Source organism: Macrotis lagotis, chromosome 1 (assembly GCF_037893015.1).
Source record: "Macrotis lagotis isolate mMagLag1 chromosome 1, bilby.v1.9.chrom.fasta, whole genome shotgun sequence".
In the NCBI taxonomy this organism is placed as follows: domain Eukaryota; kingdom Metazoa; phylum Chordata; class Mammalia; order Peramelemorphia; family Peramelidae; genus Macrotis; species Macrotis lagotis.
In genome coordinates, this window is record NC_133658.1 from 218,849,457 (window position 1) to 218,877,212 (window position 27,756).

A 27,756-nucleotide genomic window follows, 5' to 3' on the forward strand; every position below is an offset into this window, starting at 1 on the left:
ATCTGGTCATAGTGTGTAACTACCACCCTTGGAAGCAAAATTAGTAATATGACAGAGGATGAAATGTCAATTTTACCTATGTGAACATCCCAGGGATGGTGACCACTCTCTACCAGGAAACATAACATAGAGGCAGATAAATAATATAAGATAACTTGAGGAGGGAGATAGTACTAACAGTGAGTCCAGAAAAACATTCCATAAGAGGTGAAACCTGAGCCAAGTTTTGAAGAAAGTTGAGGATTCTAAATAGCAGTGGTAGGAAAGTAATGTATTCCCAGCATGAGAGAATAGACATGGAAACAGAAAAGGGGATGTTATGTTTGGGCAGCAACAATTTTCTTTTGGAGGGATGTCAGACCTGTACATTATTTTAGCAGCTGCATAGAAGATGGATAGGAAAAAGGAGAGAGCAGAACCAGGAAGAACAATTAGGAGCCTAGCTTTCTAATGATAGCCTAGATCCAAGATAATAAAAGCCTAAATTCAGGCTCATAAAAAGTAGAGAGAAATGATATCATGGAAAATGGATATATTATGGCAGTAGAATGGATAAGGACTTGGAAATTGCTTGGACATATAGTAAGAAGGAAAAACCAAAGATGACTTCAAGGTTGCAAATCCAGGTGATTAAAAGGATGGTAGTATCAAGGTAATGCTGCTAAACTGTAGAGCCACTGGGCTATCTGGTTGCATATATACTTTTCTTCTTTTTTTTTCTTCTTTAGGTTTTTTGCGAGGCAATGGGGTTAAGTGACTTGCCCAAGGCCACACAGCTAGGTAATTATTAAATGTCTGAGGTCGCATTTGAACCCAGGTACTCCTGACTCCAGGGCCAGTGCTTTATCCACTGTGCCACCTAGCTGTCCTACACATATACTTTTAATCTATATTGTTAACATTTTCTTAAGCCTAGATAATTAACAAAACAATAAAGCTTATTTCTAGGATGGAAATATTCATACTTGAAATCTAATAATCCTCTTTCAAGCTGGTTAGCTGGCCTCAGTAAATCCCTGAGTGTTACTCCCAATAGAAATAAGAAAAGTTTAATAAAGAAGTAGGTTGGGGGATGAGAGAGATAATGAGTTCTGTTTTGTATGTATTCAGTTTGAGATACAAGTGGATCAGCTAGATGGAAATAGCCAATAAGTTGTTGGTGATAAGAAACTCAGACTCATAGGTCTAGATAGGAACATTTTGGAGTCATCTGAATAGAGATGATAATAATTAACTCATGGAAAATTATGAAATCACAAGATATATATTTATGGTCAAAGAGTAGGAAAGTGATCCTAAGGGTATTTGGGGGTGGGGAGATAGAAGTAACTTGAGGGGCTGGAAGTGAAATAATGATTCAAATTTTACTGATTGTCTGCAGAAGAAAAATCATGTTCTAAGGACTGAGCCCTCATTGGCTAATCTCTTCATTATATTGGTAAAAACAGGATTTTCATGATACTTACTCAAAGTTGTTATTGTTCTCTACATCCTGGGTGCTCTGAACAGAAGGTACCTGGTGAATAATAAAATGAAGAAACATCAGAGCACTATCAGCAGGATCGATGAAATATCCAAGTCAAATACTTGCTGTGAGATGGTAAACACCACCCACCTTCAAACATACAAATAAAATTAAGTAACTGAGTATTGTACTTCACTTTTTTCATTCATTTATTCAGCTAACTTATTTATTAAGAGCCTGATATATACAGAGCACTGTGCCAGGTACAGTAGGAGTCTCAAAGTTTAGATAAGACTTAGTGCCTACCCTCATGCAGTTTATAACTTACTAAATGGATAAAATACAAATAGATATCAATATTGTATATTACATGATAACCCTATTAGAGGGGGGAAACATGCTGTGTCTGAAGATGAAGATCATTAATGAGTTGCCAGAATCAGGGAAAACACGGAAAAGGTATTATTTGCACTAAGTTTTAAAGGATAATTAAAAATTGAATATATGAAGAATAGGGGAAGGCATTTCAGGAATACAGAAAGAACAGCATAAGCAAAGGCATGTCAGTGGGAAAGCAAAAGACAAATTTAGGAATCAAAGCATGGTCATATGGCCATAGCATATGGCAACTAAAAAAGGCACTGGGGATTAGAAAAAGAAGAAAACATAGTTCCTGACATCAAAGAATTTGCCTTGAGTATTAGCATTCCAAGCACTCCATAATTTAGTAAACTTTCTTTTCCAAATTTATATCATAGAGTTGTTCCTTATTGCTTTTTTGACTAGTTTTTTTTTTTTTTGCTTTCTTATTGGCTGATCCTGTTTTGTAGTACACTTGAATGATCTTTGAAACTCTTGACTTCACCAAACCAACAGTATTGCAATATCTCTTTGGAAGTGCTTGCTACAAATTAGCTACAAAATTATTAACTATAAGAGTGTCTAGGACCTTGGAAGAATCTGGGATAGTCTTCAGTAGTGCTTCTGGGAAAATTTCCTATATGAATCCACGAAGAATTCAGCCTCTGGAGAAAGAAGCTCAAACTAGTTTTGATTACATAGATGCAGGAAATTGTCAAAACTGCCAAATTCTATGATGTTGCTGATTATAAAGACTGTGTATGTTCATGATACAGTTCTTAGAAATGGTTATTTCCCTCCCACACTGGTGATGGACTGAAACAATGTTTTATCAGCTCATGTGAATTGGCTCTAAATGAAATGAAATATTTTGACTCTTAAGGTCAAAGATCTTTTTCTCTTCTCCCAATAGTCTATGTAGTCACAGAGTGGGGAAAAAAATGCTGTTAGGATTTGTATAATATAATCTTCTTTCTGTCCACCTCAAAGATCTTATTTTTAGTCTGGTCCAGACATGGAGCCTCTCTACAATAGATTGGAAAGAGTGTCCTGGTGATAGACATGAGATCCCTGGACATTCAGGCGGCTCCCAAAGAGCAACAGGGAGATGAATAATGGGCAAAAATCGGCTGTAGCACATTACCAACAATGACTTATATGCCAGGAATGATATAAATGAACTCTGTAAAATGAGGAGGTGTGGGTTGGACATGATCTATATGGTGCCTTCCAGCACTAAATGTAGGGAATATACAATTAGAATAAGAGAATGAGGGGCAGTTAGGTGGTATAGTGGATGAAGCACCAGCCCTGGAGTCAGGAGTACCTGGGTTCAAATCCAGTCTTAGACACTTAATAATTACCTAGCTGTATGGCCTTGGGCAAGCCACTTAACCCCGTTTGCCTTACAAAAAAAACCTAAAAAAAAGAATAAGAGAATGAATTACCATGGAATGGGAGTGAGGGATAAAATAGGGACCACCTGAGTGCTGCCTCAGTATTTGGTTGGTGTTAATTGCCTAGAGGAATGTCACGAAATCCTCTTGAGAAAAAATTTGTAAGGAAGACACTAACAAGGGTACCAAAGGATTGCAAAGATGAATAAAACACAATTTCTATCCTATTGGTGTTCATAGCCTAGCGGAGGAAATGACAGTCTAATGAAACAGAATATACAAATTGTGCTGCTTCACCTCCATATGACTTTGAGAAGCCTCTGTCCCTCTCTGAGTTCACTTATCTGTATACTCGGGGGCTGTGACCACATATGATTTTCCTTGAAATACTTTTTGACTTTAAATCTTTAAATCTCTAAATATCATCTATGAATGAATAAAGACAAATAATAGTAAGAATTAGGAATGAGAGTAAATAGCTTCAGGGAGTGATTCATATTTCTTCCTCTGCTGACTCCAGTCAGTATTGCAGTACTTTGAAGCTCAGCCAGCATTCAATATCCAACTCAAGAAGAGTTTTAGTAGGAATAATAGTGATACCTATATCTTATTCATAATAGTTTTCTCCTTTATCTAATGAACTCCCCAATTTTATAGATATCATCTCAATCATTGCTGACCACATCCTAGTACACAAGAGAGGAAGTGGAGCCCATTGGTTCCAATATAAATAGATTTCTCAGTGGGCTGCTTCCTTCCTAAGGTTATCACTGGCTCTAGATCCCACTTTGAGTCTGACAAAATCAGAATTGGAAGGGTCTCCTCACCTACCCCACCTCTTACTATTAGGCCAACCTGGATTTGAACAGGAATTCCCTTTACAAAATCTCTGATAGGGCTCATCCAGTCTTTGCTTCAAGGTCCCCAGTAAGGGGAAACATACTACTTTGAAAAGTAATCCATTTGGTTAGCTACAAAGCGTAGGGGGCTTTCTACAACTTCTACCCATTTCCTCTACTTTTGCCCATGAAATCAGATAAAAGAAATTGACCCCCCAAAAGGTAAAAACAATCTTCTATATAACAGCCCTTTAAATACTCAAAGATGATTATCATGCCACTCTTCCTAGTTTTCTCTACTAGAGGCTAAACACTTTCTGCTTCTTCCAACTGATCTTTATGTAACCTAGAGTTCAGGCCTGGATATTTACATAAGATTCTCTCCTCATTGGCTGAGAGAACAATTATTTAGTGCTCTTACTTTTCTAGGGCATGGTTTCTAGCTGGTTCACATTTCTGTTTTTACTCTGGATACTCCTCGGCTTGTTAAATCTTTCCTAAACTGTGATGTACATAATACCTGAGATGTGATCTGACTAGAAGACTATTACTTTTCTAGTCCTGGACTGAATGCCTTTACTAATGAATTTTGGGATGGTATTACTTTTTTCCTTTTTGACCATCATATTACACCACTGACTCAAATTAATTGTGTTGTCCACTAAAACCCCCAAATGCTTTTAATGGTTGCCCTCAGAACCTTCCTTTAACAGTCCTGAATCTCTACCTTCTCTCCCACCCCATACAGATGTCTAGCAGTATCCTCCAGCAGTAGCTTACTGATGATAGTGCCTCAGGCCTCTATTTCCCATATTAGGGGCACATTCCCATTCTCTCTTAGCACACAACAGAGGGTGTATGCCAAGCTCTATATCTATGATCTTATGAATCAGAGAAAAAGAAAAGATGACATCATCTCACATTTATGTCCCACATCAGAGAATATTTTAGAAATCTACCTAGCAAGAAGGTCCCCAAATTCCATGCTCCAATTATATAACTGGTCTTTATTATCAACATTACACCTTGCAATGATTCTATCAACTTAATCAAATCAGAAACATTTATCTGCCACCTACTATGTATCAGGCTTTACTAAGGATAAAAAATGAAATAGTTCCTGCTTTAAAGGAGCTTGCATTCTATTTGTTCAGCAGCTTTAATCATACCTCACATTTCTTCCTATTGAGACTTAAAGGTTTGCAAAGCACTTTCTCACAATCACCTCTTGAACAGAGAGTGAAAAGATTATTTCTTTCTTTTCGAATGTGGAGACTGTCTCAGAGAGAGATGAAGTAATTTCCCAAAGTGACTAGACTAGTAACTGTCAGAGTCAGGAACAAAGGGAGGTTTCCCTATTCTAGAACCAGTGTTCTTTACTCTGTCCTTTCTATGACATACCCACTACTGTTGGAGAAAGAGCTGCCCACAGATCATAGCAGCAGGACATTTTACAATCTAGTTGTAGAAATAACACATGAGATAAGTAGTGAATATCATGAACCCAATACTATAGAATAAAATGATAAAATGTAAAATGAGGGAACTGGATTAGATTACTGCTAAGGAATCTTCCACCTCTGACATTCTATGATGCTGGTTATAAATGCAAAAGCTATGTCATCTCTTCTCTGGTTTATAAGACCATGGATATGGAGCACCATATACACCTTCTATTGTGTGCTGGGGGAGGATGGATAGGGTAATAGAGGACTTGGGCCTCATCAGCAGTATGCTACTGCTGGAGGATGCTACTGCTCATATGTATGGGGTGGCAGAGAAGGGGGACCTTCAGGAGGGCACTGAGAAGCTCACCCCAGCCCACTTTTTGATAGCTCCCCACTTTAATCATTTTTTGATAGTTTCTAAACTCTACTGTTTCTATCCTGCTTAATGACTGCTGGTGCTGTCAGTATCTTTTACATTCAGAGAACCCTGGGACAAAGGCCCCATTGTCATCCCCTCCAATACCCCAGTTTGTTCCCCAAAGCATTTTGTTTTCTACATATTTATGTAATATTGTATATCATAGTCATTTGTATTGGTGTCTGATTCCCTTATCAGACAATCTGAACTCCATGAAGTTACAGACCCTGAAAATAGCAAGAATTTGATAAATGTTGGATCAAATGACTTATTTAAATGACGCATGAATCAATAATTCTTGTGCAAATTCTGACCCTCTGAGACTGAGCTCCAAATGGACCCCATTTCCTTGTGTTGAGAGCAGGAAAAAGAAGAGAAGTTTTTGTTTAAAGTACATAACAAATGTATATCTTGCAACAAAGGACCCTTTAAATGCACAGGAAAAGTTTAGAGGAAGAAATTTTATGTAAACAAAGGCCTGGACTTTGAGGAAACTCAAACAAGTCCAGTTAAAACACTTAGTAAGCTGTTATTTTCCCACCTGTGTTTAATTCAGTTAAATTCTTGCCTCCAATAGCCATGTACATCCTTTAGGTAACTTCTCAGGGTACATGGTTATCCCAAGATTGAATTCATAGGCCCCTCTAATTTTTTCTGTGTCTTTTTCCTACAACTTAATAGCTGTTAGGTGGGGAAGTGAATAGAGCCCTGGACCTATTGTCAGAAAGACTTGAGTTCAAATGTGACTCCAGATACTTTGTAACTCTAAGCAAGTCACTTAACCTTGTCTATCTCAGTTTCTTCATCTATAAAATTGGAATGTTAATAAAATTAGCTAATATATATGCAAAGTGTTTTGTATTTCTTAAAGAAATATGTAAATGCTAACCATTATTATTATTAGACATGAGTTATGTCCTAAAAAAATTCTTCATTAAATAAAAATTCATTTTTCTTCTGCCACTTTCTAATGGGCAGCCTTGGATCATTCTCTTTTTCTTGTCCTCCTAGTGGAAGGTAGTGGCTTTCCAAGTACTGCAGGTGTTCAAGTGGAGGCTAGACAAATAAACGTACTTGCCAAAAAATATTTTCTGGAGAACTCAGACAAGGCAAGTGATCACAGGGAGTCAGAAAAAAGTGATAGAGGGACACTTTGAAGGTCTGTCTTAAAAACTTTGAAATTGATTGTTCAACATGGAAGACACTGATACAGGACTCTTTGAGTAAAGAAAAATTGAAGTATCTCAAAGGAAATGCAAGATGCAATAGTTTAGAGAATCCACCCTAAGTTTTCACATGAACTATTTGTGTCTGTATAGTAGAGCTTTCCAAGTTCCTATTGGTTTGATCATCCACAGTCTCATATTTTAAGACTCAATGTAGTGATGTCATTTTGGTCCTCTTCTAGAAAGAAAGAGAACAACCACTAAGTATGTTTTAGAGGTTTTACTTTGAAGTCCTTTGAAATTCTGCAAATCAATGACCTGGGCACAGATCTTGCTTTTGCTCTTTACTATCTCTTCTTTAATCTGTGCCTCATTTTCTTTATCTGTAAATTGAAGGGATAAAGGAGTGGGAAGAAGCCTATCCTTAACCACAGTCCAATAGCTTCCTATTTTAATGAATTCATCTTGCTAACTAAATGGTCTCTAAAGTCACTTTCATTCCTAAAACCTATGCTCCTGTTCTCAGTGACCATGTGACATTGCACATCTCCTTCACTTCTTAGATGCTTTAAGATGGGGCTTTTGTTGTTGTTGTTGTTCAGTCAATTTGGTCATATCTGACTCTTTGTGACCCTGTGGACCATACTGTAGTGAGGTTTTCTTGGCCAAGATATAGAAGTGGTTTGCCATTTCCTTCTCCAGCTCATTTGACAGATGAGGCAATTAGGGTTAAGTAACTCTCCCAGGTGTCTGAGGTCATATTTGAACTTGGGTCTTCCTGATTCCAAGCTGAGTTACCTAATTTCTTCTAAGATGGGACTAATAATGTTCATAATCACATTTGGAACTTCCATACTTAGTAAAATTGATTTCAAGTTTCCAAACTTCCACATTTAATAAAACTGACACCCACAACTTCACATGAAGAAAGTCTATCAACTTAAAAAATGCAGCAGAAATGGGTGCTGATATTCTTAAGATAACTGGTCTCAATGCATACTAAATTCCTTATGGTAAAGTGGAAAAAACCTTGGTGGTGGTATAAGAGGACATGGATTCACCTCTGATGTGAATGTAGTACCAGTATAATCTTGAGAGAGTTATTTCAGTCTGGGGATCTCAGTTTCTTCTTTTGTAAAAGTCTAGTTTCTGAGACTCCTAGCCTTATGGTTAAAAGGAGTGGGTAGTGTGCCTGTGGGCAATGAATGACATAATGCCTCCCCCTTGTGGCCACTGTGGCTACACCAGTCCTTCCCCTCTGAGCTGGTGGTTGCCACTCCAGTCAGAAGGTGAACGGCTAATATCAAATAGGATCCTGAGTCAGAATCAGGATGGCAGAGATTGTCTGGAACCTGGCTGGACCTGTTCTTCATATAGGAAGACTCAGGATGTGTGTGTGGCTCTAGGTGTTGTCACTGGGGCATGTAATGAATTTTTTGAGAAAATCTTTAGGGACCAGGAAAAGTAAAAACAATTGCCTTCCTACCTGAGTGTAATGAGCAGGTGCTATAGACCATGATGCAGAAAATATTTCTGTTCAGGTTTGTTTATATTCCTGTCTGAGACACACACACACACACACACACACACACACACACACACACACACAGTCTCTCTCAAATAGACCCTGCACAAGCCCAAAGAAAAGCTTCATTTAAGACTTTACAAAACAGACAAAAAAAGAAATAGATTCTTTTAGGCAAAGGAATAATTGTATTGTTTAGGGAAAAAATGAGCCAAATTAAACAAATATTTATTGAACCAATATTGAAAACGTTTATATACTTCAGGAAAAGTTCAGAAGTTTTAAAACTAAAAAATCCTTAAAAATTGTAGCTGTTTGTGACTATTGTTAAAATACTGAGTCACTTTTCTCAACATGAAACTTGGTCCAATCAATTAATATATGGTTTCTATACATAAGCCATATCTTATATAACAACATTAATATTAATATTTCAAAAGATCCATCAAAAGATCCAATATTTCAAAAAAATACTAAGGCAGGGTATTGCCACTAGGCTTTAAATGATAATCTTGATGTCATCCTCAACTCCTCACTTGTACTTACCCCATATATCTAATTTGTTGACAACTTGGGGCAGCTAGGTGACATAGTATATAGAAAGTTGGGCCTTGAGTCAGCAAGACTTGGGTTCAAATTACATTTACTATCTGTATGTTCTTGGGCAAGTCACATAAACTGTCTGCCTCAGTTTTCTCAACTACAAAATGGGAATAATAAGCCCTACTTCCTAGGGCTATTGTGAAGATCAAATGAGATAATCATTGTAAAAATCATTCCCAAGTTAGCAAAGTTCTTGGTGCACTCTATAAATGTGAGTTGTCTTTCTTTCTTTCTTCTCCTCTTTCTCTCTCTCCTCTCTATCTGTTTCTCTCTGCTTTCCCCTTTCTCTCCACCTTTATAAAAAATGGCTCTAGTTCAGGCTCTTATCACCTTTCATCTGAACGATCCATGGCAGTAGCCTCCTCTCTGGTCTCCCCACTTCAACTCTCTCTCTCTACCCTCTCCCAATCATCCTCACTAAGTGATTTTTCTAAAGCAAAGGTCTCATGATGTTACCTCATTGCCCAATAAACTCTATAGTTCTCCAAGATGAAATATAAAATTCTCTGTTTTGACTTTGAAAGCTCTTCATGTGCTGACCCCTTTCCATCTTTCTAGTCTTTTTACACATTTTCTTCTAATACAGACTAACATCCAGCAGCACAGATCTTCTTGCCATTTCTCAGAGATGGCACTCTCTCCTCTCAGCACCTTTTCACTGCCTGTCTTGTTCCTCTGGAATGTTCTTCCTCCTCACTATCACCCTCCACCCTTCCTTAGAGTCTCAGCTTAATTCCATTTTCTTCAAGAGCACCTTCTTCAGTTTTTCTGCATGTCTCATATGTACAGAGCTCATATGTACAGTTATCCTCTTTGAGGTTAAGAACCATCCTTTTGCTTTTCTTTGCTTCCTTTGCTTTTAGCACAGTGCTGGCATACAATTGGTGATTAATAGATGCTTATTGCCCGACTAAACACAATTCAGTCATCCTAACTCAGGTAAGAAGAGTAAGAGCAGGAGGCTTCCATGGGAAGAACAGGTTTTTTGTAGTCTCACAGTTGGCCCTTTTGGGTATCAGTTGACCCCTATTTAACAACAAAACTGAAACTATGATGACTAACCTGAGGCATGTGACCCAGAATGATGATGATAATGTTTGTCTTTCATTCTTTTTTTTTTTCAAGTCAGTGAGGTTGGTCACACAGCTAGGTAATTATTAAGTGTCTGAGGTTGGATTTGAACTCAGGTCATCCTGATTTCAGGGTCAGTGTTCTATCCACTGCGCTACCTAGCTGACCCTTATCCTTCATTTTTGAAGAAGACTATGATGTCAGAGAGGTGATGCCAAGGCATGCAAGTGAATTGGATTTGAGTATGCGAGTGTGCTGTGCTAAGTTACCAGCCTCACATTCTCTTCCAGATCTATCTATATCCAGTAGCCAAATATTAATCAGGACCTCCCTGGATGGAAGGTAATCAGGGGTTAAGTAACTTTCCCAAGGTCACATAGTTTGTAAGTATCTGAGGCAGGATTTGAACTCAGATCCTCCTGACTCCAGAATTGAAACCACCTAAGCTACTTAGAAAGCTTACTCTGAAACAGAGTTAACTGTTTCCAATAGGGACATTAATTGAAGCACATGGGTCCTGAAGTTACAGAGAAGGTAACAGAGTAGCAACAGAGAAGCACCAGAGAGGTGGAGAATTGTAGCAAAGGCGGGGGACTCAGCAGATCTTAGTTACAACAGAGTGGTAGTGAGAGTCCCAACCTTCAGAGGAGTCCCTAGACCACACCAAGTAGCTGGAGGCAAAGTTGGACTGATTCAAGTTGTGGGAATTTCCTAGATGTAAAACCAAGCACTTAGGCCAAAACCCCAGTTCCCTTTTGAGGTCAGATTTATTCCCTTTCCCACTGAAGCATGAGTATGTGAGAGATTTTATCTGTTGCATGTCTGGGAGTGGAGGAGGGAGGACTGATACACATCTCTTGCTTGTTTTGCCCTATTTACTTTGCTATCCTGTCCAGTTAAATACTTTGTTTTAATTTATAGTTCTTGGTCTATTTGAAGAGAATGTCCTGGTAAGGGCACTAAGTGAATATTATCTTTTTTTTATTTTTTATTTTTTGCAAGGCAATGGGGTTAAGTGGCTTGCCCAAGGCCACACAGCTAGGTTATTATTATTAAGTGTCTGAGGCTGGATTTGAACTCAAGTACTCCTGCCTTCAGGGCCGGTGCACTATCCACTGCGCCACCTAGCTGCCCCATATCTTCTTTTCTTATTGAACTTGAGAAGTAATATAATTCTGTAGTTTAGGGATTATCCATTCTACATGTAAAATTCTCATCAATTCAAATCTAATGGATTTTATTTTAAGCAAAGAATTGGAAAAAACAAAAGGGAAAAAAATTCCTGTCTATAAAGCTTAGTGTAGTAGTAAGATCAGATCAATGAATTGGAATCCTCATTTATTTATTTGTTACATGACCTTAAGAAAATACTTTTTCCCACTTGGGTTCAAGTTTATCTGGAAAAAGAGATTAAGATGTGATGTTGAAAGTCCCCCTTCCAGATAGAAATCCTCTAATTTCTGTTCACTCTGAGTCTACTAGTCTTTTCTCTGCCACAAGAGGGCAATATTGCATAATAGATAATCTTAAGGAATTCCTAAAACTAGGAATTGTGTATGTACTCCCCCCCACCTCCCCAGAACTAGTGTTTGCCTGTTGACTGGTGGATGAGAGACTCTCATGGAGTTTATTTGGGCTCTCCAAGTCCATGATTCACAGAATAGTTGAAAGTCGGAATCAGCACACCTCCATTCTCTTGCCAACTCTGAGATTAGTTTACCTTGTAACTTTTGACATGCTGATTCCCCTTCTGGGTCTCTGGTTTTTGCTTGTAAAATCCTAAATAATCTCCAACATCCATTTCTTCCAGTTCTAATATTTTATATTCTAAGGTTCTTTATGGACCTGAAAGACTATATTCTGAGATCCCTTCCAGCTCTGATATTTTATGATTTTTATCCCTCTCCTGAGTCAAAGCAGACTCTGTTAGGAAATGTTCAGCAAACAAAACTTCTTATCTATTAGAAAGGCAGTCTTACAAAAGGAAATTAGGGGGATTGACCCAGCCAGACCCCCACCCTGTTGCTATACCAACTTTCCTCTCATATTTCCACAGATTAAGCCACAGATATTTCCTTCCCAGTGGAGAAGGCAAAAGGAAAATCAAAAACCAAATTTGGACTTTTGAGGAAAAGTCCAGCTTGCTATTTATAAAGGATGCATAGACCTTAGATCAGCCCAAACCATCATACTCACTTTACTGGTCTTGTCAGCTCTGCCCTCTTTCCACTATAGCTAATGATGCCTCTCTGTGTAAGAGTTGGTAACCAGTTTTCTTGGAGTGACCTTGTAGACAGAAAGTTCTCTTTTAAGTTACCCTGGGGTCTTAGCTTAGCGTTGTAGAGTTGACTTTCTAAACATTGTAATCATCCTTGTTGCTGTGTCCTCTTCAGATTCTCCACATTCCAGTTTAGCAATGGGGCCTCCAAGGAAAGCAAGGAAAAGAATAAAATCTTACCCTTTAAAGAATATAAAAGGTAAAGTTACTTCCTCTTGGAGGCCACAATATCCTTTGCCAGAACATAGTTTAATCTTTGCCAAAATGTTAGAGAAGGACCTTTTTGCCTGAAAAAGCAGCTCTAGCAGCTTCCTAAACCCATCTGGCCACAGACTTAAAGGCTGTGATTTAAGTGGCATAGGGATCCCTGAGTGAAGAATTCCCCCTACCAAAGAAGATCTTCACTCTCTTAGAATCTAAGGCAATTGCCCAGGATACCAGTCATACAGCCAGTGTATATCTTGGATGGGACTTAAAGTTAGATCCTCCTGACTCCATGACCAGGTCACTTTCCACTATATCACACTGCCTCTTGATCAACAGATTAGTCATGGAAATTCTTTCCTAAAAGAGATCTTTCATTTTATAGATTAGTAAACTGAAAGATTAAAAAGAGTTCCCATTTCTATTTTAAGCTTTAGCAAAGTGCTTTCCTCACAACTGCTCTGAAAGGTAGATATTAATTGCTATTATTCTCAATTTATAGGTGAGGAAATGAGGTCCTGATAGATTACAGTAACTCAAAATGACTATCCTCACAGTTCTGGGAAGAGTGGTACAAGGCAAAGTCCCCAATTTACAGATAAGGAAAACAGATTTAGAGTAGTGAAATACCTTTCCCAAAATCACATAGTCAATGGAAGGGTCAGGACTCAAAAATCTGCTCTTTTGAGCTTTCCAGTGAGCTAAGTTGACTCTTGCTTTGGTTATTTAAGTATTTTGAGGGAACCTGTAAATGTGTCACAGGACATTAAAGGAGAATACAAACTTCCTGAAGACAGGTAGCTGGTAGCCATGTGGTTACCACATTGGCACTGGTGTCAGGAAGACCTGAGTCAGGAAGACCTATTTTAGATACTTAATAGCTGTATGACCCTATCTAAATCACTTAACCATCTTGTCTTAGTAAAATGAGTCTTCCTGACTCTGGAACCAATGTTCTATCCACTGTGCTACCTAGCTGTTCTTTTCCTAAAAATTACTTTGTACATTTTTTTATTTATTTAATGATGCAAATATTCTATGTTCTCTAAATATGACGTAAGGCAGGGGCAGCTTCTTTTTGTAATCTGAACTTCTAGGCTAATACTTGGTCCATAGCAAGTACTTCATGTGTCTGCTGTTTAATTATTGAGAAGTGACGCAGCAGGTCACAATAGGAAAAAGAAGAGTTATTACTCTGATTATCCCCAAGTTCAGGGTTCTTTCCTCTTAGACAACCTCAAACTTTCTGGTCAATAGAGTAATCATTATGAAGCCTCAGTTTCCTTCTCTGTAAAATGGGAGAAATGGATAAGTCTTTTTTAGGGTTTAGTTATGACTCTAAATCAGATTTGTTAGAATTAATACATCAGGGGAAGGGTTAAAATGTTGATCAAAAGAGATTCCCAGGAAAATGAATAGCCAGGGGAATGAGAAATAATTAGGAAATGAAAAAACAGAAGTTTTTAAATTAAAACAAAAAACCACAATAGATTTGGGCGTTTTAAGAAGTCCAACCCCAGAACCTTCAGCCTATCTTACACTGTTCATTTGTCCTAAACACATCTCCAACACAAATCTCTGAGAAGATTCTGATGAACTGCCAAGCAGCTTAACCAAATTTGGTGAAGGAATTCTGTCTTATAGAGCTGAGTCTTTGAAGATTCTGAATTAAAATAGTGTCCAGGGTCCATCCTCTTGTTGGCAGCCATCCTGTTTCTGCTGTTTCTTACAGTCACAGAAAAAATATCATAGTCACCATACAGACCAGATCAGATTCTAAGAAACTGAGATCCAATGTCAAAGTCTTTTCCAAAATCACAGCTAATCAGTGGCAAAGCTTGGAACATAACTCGGTTATTTAAACTCCAAGATCAGTGTCCTCCAGATCTAGATTTGGAAGTGTAATTTTGGTTCTCTATTCCAAGGGAAGATCCTCTAGGCACTTCTGAGTGTCCTAGAAGCTAGACTTTTGTAATATTTATGTTTCCCCTAAGACAAATTCTCTACTTAAATTTCTGTCCTGAATTATAAATGGATTTGTACCTCTCCTTTATGTCTCAGCAAACATTGTGCTATTGAAATAACCTCTCTGGACAACTTCCCCAGCTTGTATCCATGCTCCAGAATGCACCCTACTGTGTATATATAGAAAGTCAACTATTTTCTCAGGTTATAGGGATAGCTCCATAGGTGGCTATTCACTGGGATAGCATTATGAGAAGAGAAAAGGAATATTATGTAAATGCATATCTGAGAGATGTGAATTATCTTCTCCATATGTTTCCCCAATAAGGGTATCTTACCTTATTCCAGTATTCTAAATTTACATCCACTCAATGTCCATCAATAGAGTATGTCGATGCTCTATATACTTTAGGGGAAACTGTTTCCCTATCTTATGGGGATGTTTTGTAGCTACTATTCTTCATATCCCATCTTAGAAAATGTCTTTGCTTTCAGCTAATTGACTATTAAAGGCAAACTCCATAGGAACTTGTCATGGGAGTAATCTGAAAGCAGATGAGCTACTGGAAACCCAATTTGCAAATCTGGGAGTGCCAAGGATGTTTTTACTTAGCTCTTTTTTTTTAAATCACAAGGTTGTATTCAATCTTGGGTTAAATTTTTTTCTTTCTCCAGAAATAACTGTGATGTAATAATCAGTGAATGTATCAGTAAGCATTTATTAAGCACCATATTTGGCCACTAGATCCAGATGGCTCCAGGTAGAGAAAGTGAAGCTGGTGATTTTGTACAGCATCCCCTCACTTAAATCCAATTCACTTGCATGTCATGGCATCATCTTCCTGATGTTATGGTCTTCTTTGAGAATGAAGGACAAATAACAGCAACCTATATGCCAGATACTACACTAAGTACTGGGGAATACAAAGACAGAAATATATACAAAAAATAAATTCAAGATAAATTGGGGAGGGTTACAATCAGGAAAAGCTTCATGTTGAAGGAGTCATGAACAAGATTTTAATTCTAAGAAGCAGAAGTAAGGACAGAGTAGGCTTCAAGCATGAGCATAGACAGTTCAAAGTAAAAGTAGAATTTTGCAGGTAAAGAATAGTAAGAAGGCTGGTTTGACTAAACTATAAAATATAGGGAGAAATGAATAGGAAAATGTAGACCAAGTAATGGAAGCTTTCAAAAGTAAATAGTAAAGGAGAAGTTATGTAGTTCAGTGGATAGAGAATTGATTCTGGAGTCAGGAGGATCTGAGTTCAAATTTGACCTCAGGCACTTGATACTTACTAGCTGTGTGACCTTGAGCAAGTCACTTAACCCCATTGTCTTGTAACACCCCGGCAAAGTAAATAGAACAGCTTATATTTGATCATAGGGAGTTATTGAAGTTACTTGATTAAGGGAGTAACATAGTCAGACTTAACACCTTAAGAAAATCACTTTGTTACTTGTGCTGAGGATGAACTGGAGAGGGAACAGACCTGAGACAGGAAAGTGATTAGAACTTGAACTGGGGTGGTGGTGGTTATGAGTAAATAGAAAGATTGTGGATGAAGAAATAACAAAAATTGCCAACTAGTGTTGTTAATGAAGTGAGATTCAGAGTTAACATCAAAGTTGTGAACCTAGATGACAGTAAGTATGGAGGTGCCTTTGTAAAAGATACAGATTTTCAGCATCTCTGAGGTACCACCTCACACCTCTTAGACTGACCATTATGACCAGAAAGGACAATGCTCAATGTTGGAAGGGATTGTTGGTGGAGCTGTGAACTCATCCAACCTTTCTGGAGATCAATTTGGAATTATGCCCAAAGGGAAACAAAAATGTGCATATCCTTTGATACAGCAATACCACTACTGGGTCTATACCCTGAAGAGAAAAAGTATAAAAACATTACTTGTACAAAAAAGTGAATGTCCTTCAATTGAGAAATGGCTTAACAAACTGGTATATGTATGTCATGGAACATTATTGTTCTATTAGAAATCAGGAGGGGATGGGAGTTCAGGGAAGCCTGGAGGGATTTGCACGAACTGATGCTGAGATAAGCAGAACCAGAAGAACATTGTAGATCCTAACAGTAACATGGGGGTGATGATCAACCTTGATTGACTCATTCATTACATCAGTGCAACGATCAGGGACAATTTTGGGTGATCTATAAAGGAGAATACCATCTGTATCCAGAGAAAGAACTTGAACAAAGACCAAAGACTATTACCTTTAATTTAAAAAAGAAACATTATCTTATTATGCAATTTTGCTATCTCTTATACTTTATTTTTCTTCCTTAAGGATATGATTTCTCTCTCATAACATTCAATTTAGATCAATATATATATATATATATATATATATATATATATATATATATATATATATATATACCATGGAAACAATATAAAGACTAATAGACTGCCTTCTTGGGGGGAGGGAAGCAAGATTAGGGGAAAATTGTAAAACTTAAAATAAATAAAATCTTTCTTAAAAAAAAGAAATAGAGACTTTCATCAAGGAGGTAGGTTGGGGGAAGGAGATAATGAGGTTAGTTTATTTGTAAAAACAAAAAGATCAAAATGTATCTTCAAATATATGTCCAACAATCAAGGAATCAGTGATTTAACAAATTATAGAGATGAATATAATGGGATGCTACTGCATAATAAGAAATGATGGCTATAAAGAATTCAGAGAAATATAGGAAATGTTTGGAAACATTGTGTGAATTGGTACAGAGAAAGCAAACGAAGCAAACTGTGTGTGTGTGTGTGTGTGTGTGTGTGTGTGTGTGTACATTTATGCACCCATATATATTTATATACATAATAACTACAACACTATAAATGAAGTCACTATGGAAATTATTCAAAACTCTGGTCAAATAAAATGCTTGTATCAAACTGGCACATTAAATGACCTATCCATCCTTTCTATTAATTTTCTTTTTTCTTTTTCTTTTATTTTTTTGCAAGGCATTGGGATTAAGTGACTTGCCCAAGGTCACACAGCTAGGTAATTATTAAGTGTTTGAGGTCAAATTTGAACTCAGATCCTCATGACTCTAGGGCCAATACTCTTTCCACTGTACCACCTAGCTGCCCCTTATCTCTCGCTATTAATTTTTTTTAAGTTTTTGCAAGACAATGGGGGTTAGGTGGCTTGCCCAAGGCCACACAGCTAGGTAATTATTAAGTGTCTGAGGTCGGATTTGAACCCAGGCACTCCTGACTCCAGGGTCGGTACTCTATCTACTGCACCACCTAGCCACCCCCTCTATTAAGTTTCAATAAAGAAACTGTATTTTAAGGAATATCCTTTGAGTGTTTGTCAGGAAGTGTTTGTTGTACCTGAAGACAAAATATATCACTTAAAATTTTAAGCATGAAAAAAAGAAAAAAGTTTTCTTTCTTTTTTTTTTGATTTTTTTTTCAAGGCAATGCCCAAGATCACACAGCTAGGTAATTATTAAGTGTCTGAGGCCATATTTGAACTTAAGTCCTCCTGACGTCAGGGCTCATCCTCTATCAACTGCGCCACCTAGGTGCCCCTACAAAAAGGTTTTTTTAAACAAAACTAATTGAAATTTTAAAAACACTTCATGTATCCAGAGGTAGAAGACTTAGATATCTGAGACATAGTAAAAAATCATGAAGGAAGCAAAAGAAAAGGATGGAAAAAGACATTTATCAGTCATCAACAATGTGCCAATATCCTGGTAAACACTTTATATTCTTTTAGGGAAAGTATTATATATACATATATGTATATATATGTATAAATGTACAAAATAAACAATGTACAAAATAAAATTTTTCTTCATAAATTGGGAGAAACTCACAATTTGGGGAAGGGATTAATTCAAGAAAAGTTTCATGTTGACGGTGTCTTGAGTATAGTTTTGAATTCAAGTTTTTGAAGATAAAACTCATTTGAACATTACAATAAACCTGGGAAGTAGTAGGTACTGTCATTTTCTCCATTTTACAATTAAGACAATTGATGAAGAGAGAGGCAAAGTGACTTGCCTAGGGTGACCCAGCTTTTAGTCAACATATACTTTTTTAAAAATGTTTTTTCTTTGATATTCTTGAGACACAGTAAACTGTCCTCCATTTGAATACCTCCACTGATAAGAATATAAAACCCATGAAGTAGACTGGTAACAGTTCCTTGGACCACTTATATCGTGGGAAAAATGAATATTGGGTCACAGGGCTGCCATCCCACTACTGATAATGTGAGTTGGAAGTCCAAGTTACAAAAGCAGTCATTAAAATGAAGGTTCTCCTTTTAAACCAACCAAATATGCACCAGTAGATCCCCAATAACTAGTTCTTAAGCTAAGTTCTGGGTCTCTCACTATTGAGCAGAGGCTGTAATTTGCATTGGATTCTGTGGAGCTTCTTCCACAGCTCCAAGCCTACAAGGAGCCTGCAGCTATTTAAAATGCAATGTTTGTGTTTGTGTGTCTGTGTGTGTATGTGTTTTGAAGCCCCCACAGAGTTGAGACTAGAGGTAGACCACAAGACTCCAAACAGAAGCTTATTAATAAAATGGGGATGGCAATACCCTGCTCACTCTGAAAACAAATTTTTAAGGGATTTAAGAAAACAGCAAAACATTTGTTAGATTTTGTACTGAAAAATCCTTTCAAACACATTCTGTGCATAGAAAAGTATATCTTAGCAATAGGATGATCAAGTTATAATTTTTGAATGAATTACTGATGAAGTCAAACCAAGTTTAAAAATGGATTTGTTAAACATTGAAGATATGATGGGTTAAGAATAGCAAGACCTCTCATGGGAGTGACAACATTGCCTGGATGTTAAGAAGCAAAGGGTGGAGGGAGGTGGAGAGGGAACACAAAGAGGGAAACTTTTTGAAGGATGCATCTAAAGGTGGGGAGGGTCACTAAGCAAATTTAAGACAGCATTTTCTCTGCACTTTTTGAAGTCAGGCTTATTGCTACAGATGTGAGGACCAACTCAACCTTTGCAGTTTGCAAAATATCAATATGCTGACAAAAAAGAAAAAAACAAAAACCATGTCATTCTTTTCCATGAGTTTTGCTCCTTTTTCATAAGCTTGGCTATCATGTTTCTGTATAGCAACTAGAAATAGCAAGTTAGATTGGGTGTTGAGGAGTGAATTAGAAAATGATAGTTGGATTCAGTATATTTATAGCAATCAAATGTGAAGAGAGAGAAAAATCTATAAAAAGTTAATACTAGAATTTAAAGCCCACAAAAGACTAGGTCTTATGTTAAGGGTAAACTGTCCCCATTCAAAGGTTCATTTTTAGCTATCTCTGTGTTACAATAGATCAAAATAATGATGTTCATAGGGGTGATATTGAGCAAACAAAAAAAAAGATTGAATTCCATTCTACCTGCTAATTCTTCCACAAAATCCTCCACAAACTTTTATTAAACAACTATTATGTATCAGATACTGTGTGTGATGTGCTAGGGATACAAAAGAAAATCAAAGTGGCCTGACTTCTCTAAGACTGTCTCAGTGAAGCTCATGTTTTCTCTGGGCCTATTATGGTGGAAAGGTTTCAGGTTCTGGTTCAGAAATAGATATATCTGTTATCAGAGGACCAATATAATTAAATGCAGAGAATCCTGGCTAAAAGGATGGGAATATTTTTGACCACAATAATTCATGAAGGTCCGTCAATTAAAGTGTATGTATGTGTGTGTGTGTGGGGTGGAGAGTGGTTGGGTAAGGGTAGAGTGTGAGATCTAGGCCTGTGAAAGAAATGCCCACCAAGTGAAACACTCTTCACCTTTGGAATCCTGAAGTGAAGTACAGATTGTTGAAAAAAGGAATAGAAGGAAATGACATATTTTAAAGATTTCTAAAACTATGAAAATAACAACTTGGATGCTTAAAGTGAGAAATTTCGGTCATTTGCAAAATTTACCTATAAAGAATAGGAAATTCTCCAATGATGATGAATAAATGAAATATTACTGTAATAAGATTTTGAAATATTGCCACTTGAACCCTACAGCAAATTTTCTTAGTACATTTAAAGGTCTTGGCTAACACAGACAGGCCAGTTTCTGCTCATAGGATGTATAAACATGTAACATTGTGTTCCAGTGTTCCATATTTATAATCTCTGACATTAATAAAGAATGTGACCATAAGCAAGTCACTAAATTATAAATGGGGGATGATAATACCCATAATACCTATATCTGAGATTTGTTGAGAAGTTCTCTGTAAGCTTCAAAGTACTAAATAAATATGTCATTATTAACACTACTATTATTGAGTGATTTCAAATATCAGCCAGTCTCACATTCTGCAAGAAGCCTTTCTTGGTCTTTATTATTCTTATGGCCATCCCTCTTGTAATTATCTCCAATTTATTCCATATATATATATATATATGTATGTCTATGTATATATCTATCTGTCATCTGTATATATATGTGTATATACATATATGTATATATACATGGAAATACATATATATGCATGTATACATACATAATACCTGCTTGTATTCTCTGGAACACTGGCTAGTGAGTCTTGCCTGGCGTCAGGAAGTCCTGAGTTCAAATCCTGATTAAGATACTTTGTAGCTGTGTGACTCTGGGTAAGTCACTTAACCCTGTTTGCCTCAGTTTCCTAATCCATAAAATGAGTAGAAGAAGGAAATGGCAAACCACTTTAGTGTCTTTGCCAAGAAATCCCCAAATGTGGTCTCAAAGAATTGGACACAGCTGAACAATAACAAATTTATATGCATGTGCTTCTCCCATGAAAATCCTTTTATCTAATCAACAAACTTTTATTAAACAACTACTATGTGTTAGATACTGTGTGTGATGTGCTAGGGATACAAAAGAAAACCAAAGTGACCTTTATTTTCCCTGTAATAGCAAGGACTGTCTTTTGCCTTTCTTTGTATACCCAATCTGATAAATAGTAGGTCTTTAATAAATGCCTATTGATTTTTGGGTGTGTTACAGTAGGAAGAAATCTGACTTTAGCAGTCAGAGCACCTGAGTTCAAACCCAGTTACCACCTGGGTGATCTGGGGTAAGGCATTTGTACACACATGGGTAAGTATTCACTTTTCTGATCTGTTTCTTCATCTATATATTGAGGAAGTAGGATTGCAGCTATAGATCTATGACCTTGGTGTTAATATGGTTTCATAATAATTTTCACCTTTTCCTGGGAGACTTATGGTGTCATGGAAAGAAAGCTGGTAGGAGAACTGAGTTTGAGCCCTGTCTCCATCACTCACTACCTCTGTAACCTCAGGAAAGTTGCTTTACTTCTCTAGGGTGATAGCTTTTTTACCTGTAAAATGAGCAGCTCGGAGTTGGATTATCTTTAAGGTCCCTTGCAGGGTGAACCTTCTATTGTATCATGTGGACTGGGGCTGCTGTTGCTAAGGATATGCTGTTTAAAGGTGTAGTCTACAAAGATTCATCTCCAAACAGACATTTCCTCAGGACCACATTATTTTTCTTTAAGTGTCTCTCCACTGTTCTTCTACCCAGGATATAAGGGCTAAAGAACACATTTCAATGTTTCATCCTCTTTATTTAACTAGACTGCAGAAAACACACACACACACACACACACACACACACACACACACACACACAAACACACACACACTTCTCTCTTTTGTTGTTCTCCCAGTTACCATCTGAGTTGTCCAGAGGACTTAGGAAACAAAAGACCATTAAAACCTGGCCCCCTACTTGGAGATCAAATTCACTTCAGGAGAGTGGTTTCTTTTTTCTCCCTCCCACAACTGTTACCTTTTTTTTTAAAAAAAGCTTTATATAATTGCATACTGATGTAATCTTAAAGATTTATTATTATAATGATGAATAATCAATATAATCATAGCTAGTACTTATATAATTCTTTAAGGTTTATAAAGTACATTACAAATATTTTCTTACCAAGGGTCACAAGCTTGTTTGTATTTGAGTTTGAATTTGAATTAAGGTCTCCCTTACTCCAGATTCAGCACTCTATTCATTGTGATACCTAGATATTTACAATCCTTTTTAAATCGACCTCATTTAAAAATAATTGTGGAGAAAAACTTCTGTTTTTTTTCTCACTTTCATCACTAGACCTTCAGGAGGGAAGATGCTAGCTTTGACAACCCTCCCAGATCAAACAAGTCTTCAAGGTGTTAAAGACCTTAATTCCCTGTTCATTCAGATGGAAAGGGGCACATAAACTGTCACAGATATTATTACACTTTTTTTAGGGTTATCATTATAAATGGATTCACAGCATTAAAAAAACAAAATAAAATAATATTGTAACTACTTTAGAGGGAAGGGAAGATTCTGCCCAACCCATTTCTGCCAATAATTTGCTTTGTGATTTTGGATTAATCAGTCTAAGAAAATCAGTTTACTTCTATTCTTGTAAAAGCCTAGATTTTTTTCTAAGATTCTTTTCAGCTCTGATATTCTATTGTGGATTCCAAAATATACTATAATATTCCAACTTCCTTTGTTTTTTGACCTCAGTCTAGTATAGAACTTCACTGTACAAGGATAACCCCTTTGGGCTTTAGAATCAGTTCAAGGCCCTTGCTACCACTTAAATCCTAAATTTTATATTTGTAAGGAAAGAGAAAGGAATGAGGAAAAGGAAGAAGATAGAGAGAGAGAGAGAGAAAGGAAGAAAGGCAGAGAGAGGAAGGGAGACAGGCAGAAAGACAGAGCTAGAGAGACAGAATCAGAGAGGTAGAGAGACACACAGAGATAAAGAGAAAGCCAGAGACATAGACAGAAACAAGAGAGAGACAGAGACATAGAAGCAGAAACACAGAGACAGAACCAGAGACAGACACACAAAAAGAACAATGGGAAGATAGAGGGAGGATCTCATAATTTCAGATTTGGAAGGGATGTCAGCAGCAATTCAGTTCAATCTTTTGGACAGCCAGGTGGTGCAGAGGATAGAACATTGGCTTTGGAGTCAGGAGAATAGGAGTTCAAATTCTGCCTCAGACATTTGACATTTACTAACTGCTTGGGCAAGTCACTTAACCCTGACAGCCTTGCATGCAGGGCCATCTTCAGTCATTCTGATTTATATCTGGCCAATGGATCCAGATGGCTCTGGAGAAAGTGAGGCTGGTGATTTAGGCCTGCTCCCTCTTCTGAGGTCAAACAGAACAAATCTAATCTCTGTACCATATGACAGCCTTTTGAATGCTCTAAGATAGTAGATAGTTATCATGTACTACACTTCCTTCTCCATTCTAATTCTTTCAATGGACTTTCATTTGTTTTTATTTGTTTTTATATTTTTCAAGGTAATGGGGTTAAGTGGCTTGCTCAAGGCCACACAGCTAGGTAATTATTAAGTGTCTGAGGTCGGATTTGAACTCAGGTCCTCCTGACTCCAAGGCCAGTGCTCTGTAGCCGCCCCAACTGCGCCACCTAGCTGCCCCTCATTTGATATTAAACTAAGATTCTCTATAATTTGAATTGCCCTCTTCTTGATGATGATGATGATATTTACTAGCATTTATATAGCAATGCCCCTTATAAATATTATTTCATTTTATCCTCTGGAGGAAGGTGCTATTATTTATTATCTTCATATTACAGAAAAGGAAACTGAGGCTGAGAGAGCCTAAGTGATTTGCTCAGGGACACACAGCTTTTTGAGTATTTTGATCCTCTTTATATTAGCATTGCTCCATAGCTATCCAATGTCCTTTCTAAAATATGGTGTCAAGAATTGAATATTCCAAGTGGACCAAGTAGAATACAATGGGACTATCAGTTCCTCAATACAAGAAGGCCTGCTTCTGTCTTTTAAAAATTTTTAAATGTTATTTTTCTAATTACATGTAAAGATAGTTTTCAACATTCATTCTTTTGCAAACTTTTGAGTTTCACATTTTTCTACCTTCCCTTCTCTCCCACCTCTCCATGGCATCGAACAATCTGAAAAAGGTTGTACATGTACAATCATGTTTTATATATTTCCATAATAGGAAGACCTGCTTCTCTTAAGCATTAAGATGCTCTCAGGTTTTTTGTTTGTTTTGTTTTAGGGTTGATTTATTAAGGTTGCAGCACATCATAACCCTAACCCTAATCTTTTTTTTCACATTAACTTCTATCTAGCTGCTGCTTCCTCTCTTCCCTATTCTTGAAATCAGTTTTTTTTAAACCAACGTGAATTCTTATTAAATTTTCTTTTATTAGCTTTAGTCTAATGTTCTAGTCTGTCAAGGCCATTTAGCATGTTAAGTATGACTCAATGTGTGGAGAAGAGAAGATGTGGGGAGATGTGGGGGAGATTTAGAAGGGAAAAGGAAAGGAAAAGAAAGGAATGAGGAAGAGAGGAAAATACAGGGATAAGTGGGGAGAAAGAAGAGGAGGGAGGGAGAAAGAAGGGATAGAAGAGGAGAGAGGAGTCAAAGGGCGGGGGGGGGGGGGAGAAAGAGAAGTGGGACGCGGGTAGGGGAAGAGGCTTTGAAGGAAGTTCCCAGGCAGTGAAATCTTCTGCTGGTCCCCGACTCCCTCCTCCGCTCTGGGGATGTTTGAGTGGGAGGGAGTTTGCTGGGCGACCTCAGGGAATCAGGGAGGCTGGAAGCCCAGGTAGGGTGAGGGAGAAGCGCAGGGAGGCTAAGCGGCGTACCGGCTAGCTGGTCAGAGGTGGCCGGACCCGCTGTCTATAGAAGGCGGAGAGACTACAGAGGGAGACGCAGGCGGAGGTCGGGATCCGGAAAGGCTGGGGGCTGCACGGAGCGCACCTCATCACTCACCTTGCGCTCTGCGTTGCTGCTGAGGTTCGCTGGGGACCGGGGAGCCCCACCCAGCTGTGGGTTCGGCCCGGGCCGAGAGTGGGAGGCCCGACTTGTCCAGGGTTCGAATGTTGGGTCCCAGGCCTCCGACTCGGCCAGTACTTGATCCAGTAGGAGTGACTCCGACTCGGGCTCCTTCTCCTCCCCAGTTAGGGGAGGCTCCGAGTTTTGGACAGCGCAGTCTCCGTGGGCCCCTTTCCTTGGACCTTCCTCCGGCCCATCCTTCCCGTCCGCCTCCTCCTGGCGGGCCTCGGTGACCTGCTGCCCACCGCCCACCTCCTGGACTCCAGGGACCCCCGGCTTCCTCTCGGGGCTGCGCCACTGCCTCCGCGCCCGCCTGCTCCTGCTGCTCCCGCTGCCCATGGCCGAGACCTGGTAGCACCGGTGGGAGCGGGTGGCTGAGCCTCCCGCTTCAGCCGAGGGCTCCGGGCATCCCGGCAGGGGAGGGAGGGAGGGAGGGAGGGGAGTGTGGGACTGGGAGGAGCGGGCGGGCTGGCGGGCGGCGAGTCCACTCTCAGGCCCTCCCTGCTCTCCATTCCCTCAGTCGCTGGCCCTCCCTCTTTCCACCCTTATGTAGTCACTCATTCCCACCCTCTTCGTGCTTTTTTCCTCTGCTGTCCATTCCTTTCTCTCTTTCCTTCCTTCCCATTCTTCCTTCTTTCTCTTCTCTTTCTTCTCCCTCATCCTCTTTTTTCTTCCCCTAATTTATCTTCTTTTAGTCTTTCCCATTCCTTATCTTCAGGTCATTACTATTTCCTCTCTCCCTGCTCTTCTCCCTCCATCTCTTTCACTCCCTCCCTCCCTTTTCTTTCATCTTCCTCGTTCTCCTCGTTATTTTCCCAATATACTCTCCTTTCTTTTTCCTCTTCCTTCCCTATATTTGTTCTGTCTTCCCTCCTGTCTTTTCCCTTATCGCCATCATTCCTCCTTCCTTCTCCCTTTGTTTTCTCTCCCTCTCCTTTTTTCTCCCCTCAGCTTCTTTCCATTTAAACTGCAATCTTCCCATTAAAAAATCCTGCACTCAGCCTCAGGGATGTCTAAAGAAAGCGAGAGGAAAGAGAAGTTTTCACCCCATCAGAACCCAGCCTGTATTTTCCACTGAACAGACCTCCTTTCCCAACGCAGAGCAGCTTTCAGTTGGCAGGGCTTCCCTGAATTTCCTCCTCCTCCTTCTCCCCCTTCATCTGAATTTTACTGTGTGAAAGTGGACCTTGTTCAAAAATAGTCTGTAATAACTTTTTAAAAAGAAGAAAAAATGGAAAAAGGGAGAGTGGGAGAGGAGAACAAAAATGAGGAAAGGAAATACCAAAATGCAGTGATCACAAATATGCTCTTGGTTCTGGACATTGGACTAGAATAAAAATAAACAGACAATTTAAAAAAATCAGACAAATTCCCAAATAAGTGAAACAAGAGAAGATAGTTCTGTAACTGTTTGTCTCAGAACTCAGAATCAAACTGGTATTCAAGAGACAAAGCTTCTATATTTTACTTGATAGATTTGGGGGTGTTCATATGTGTATGTTTCCTTTTCCCATTTCCTTTCAAACCCGGCCTTGGCCCTTTTCAGGGCAGAACAAGCCAAATGTCTGCAGCTGTAGCTGACACATTTTGACTTGGCATCGACTTGGGTCCAGATTAGATTGCAGAATAGCTAATGTTTTTGGACTTTCCTGTCCTAGGAGTGAATTGAATATTTACCATGTTAGCTTACTAGTAAGGAAAGAAAATCAGAGGCTCAGGATACAGTATAATGTTATGATTAAAATGCATTTGTCTTTAATTGTCAAGGGAACAAAGCATTACTTAATTACATACTTTCCCCGATTCTTATGGTATGCTGTGGTTAACTAGCCAGATGGATAAGATGGGGCCAAAGAAATGCATGCTTTGGTCTCATTTGGGCAAACTAAGACTACAGATGTATCTCATTTGGAGGATACTGATGTAGGTTTTGTTTGTTCTCTTAGGGAAAATCATCATCTTGAAATTCTTTAAGGTGGAAAAAACTTATTAAAAAAAGAGGGGGAAATCATTTTTGAGCTGAGATCAACCTGTTAATCATTTAACACATGTTTTTAGTCTTGCCCAAAGAATATCTAGTCATGTGATTTAGAGTTTAAAAATATCCTCAGTAACATGCTAACATAACCAAATTTTCCATAGACTAG

General features: G+C 38.3%; 1 protein-coding gene across 7 annotated transcripts in view; it reads right to left on the minus strand.

Annotated features, from left to right (window-relative positions):
• Nucleotides 1–25,983, minus strand: part of CYS1 (cystin 1) — a 38,459-nt gene extending 12,476 nt beyond the window's left edge. For 5 of the 7 annotated variants that reach the window (XR_012473418.1, XR_012473417.1, XR_012473416.1 and 2 more), the window contains exons 1-2: nt 25,535–25,983; nt 1,467–1,516 (exon numbers count right to left, since the gene is read on the minus strand). Coding sequence is in view for 3 of the 7 variants with exons in the window: in XM_074209656.1 (XP_074065757.1) it covers nt 1,467–1,516; nt 25,535–25,948 (464 nt within the window). In the remaining 4 variants the exon portion in view is untranslated. Of the gene's footprint in view, nt 1–1,466; nt 1,517–5,261; nt 15,628–25,534 lie in introns of those variants that run through there. The other 2 variants (XM_074209657.1, XM_074209658.1) reach the window with 2 other exon arrangements.
• Between the last annotated feature and the right edge of the window lie 1,773 nt (nt 25,984–27,756).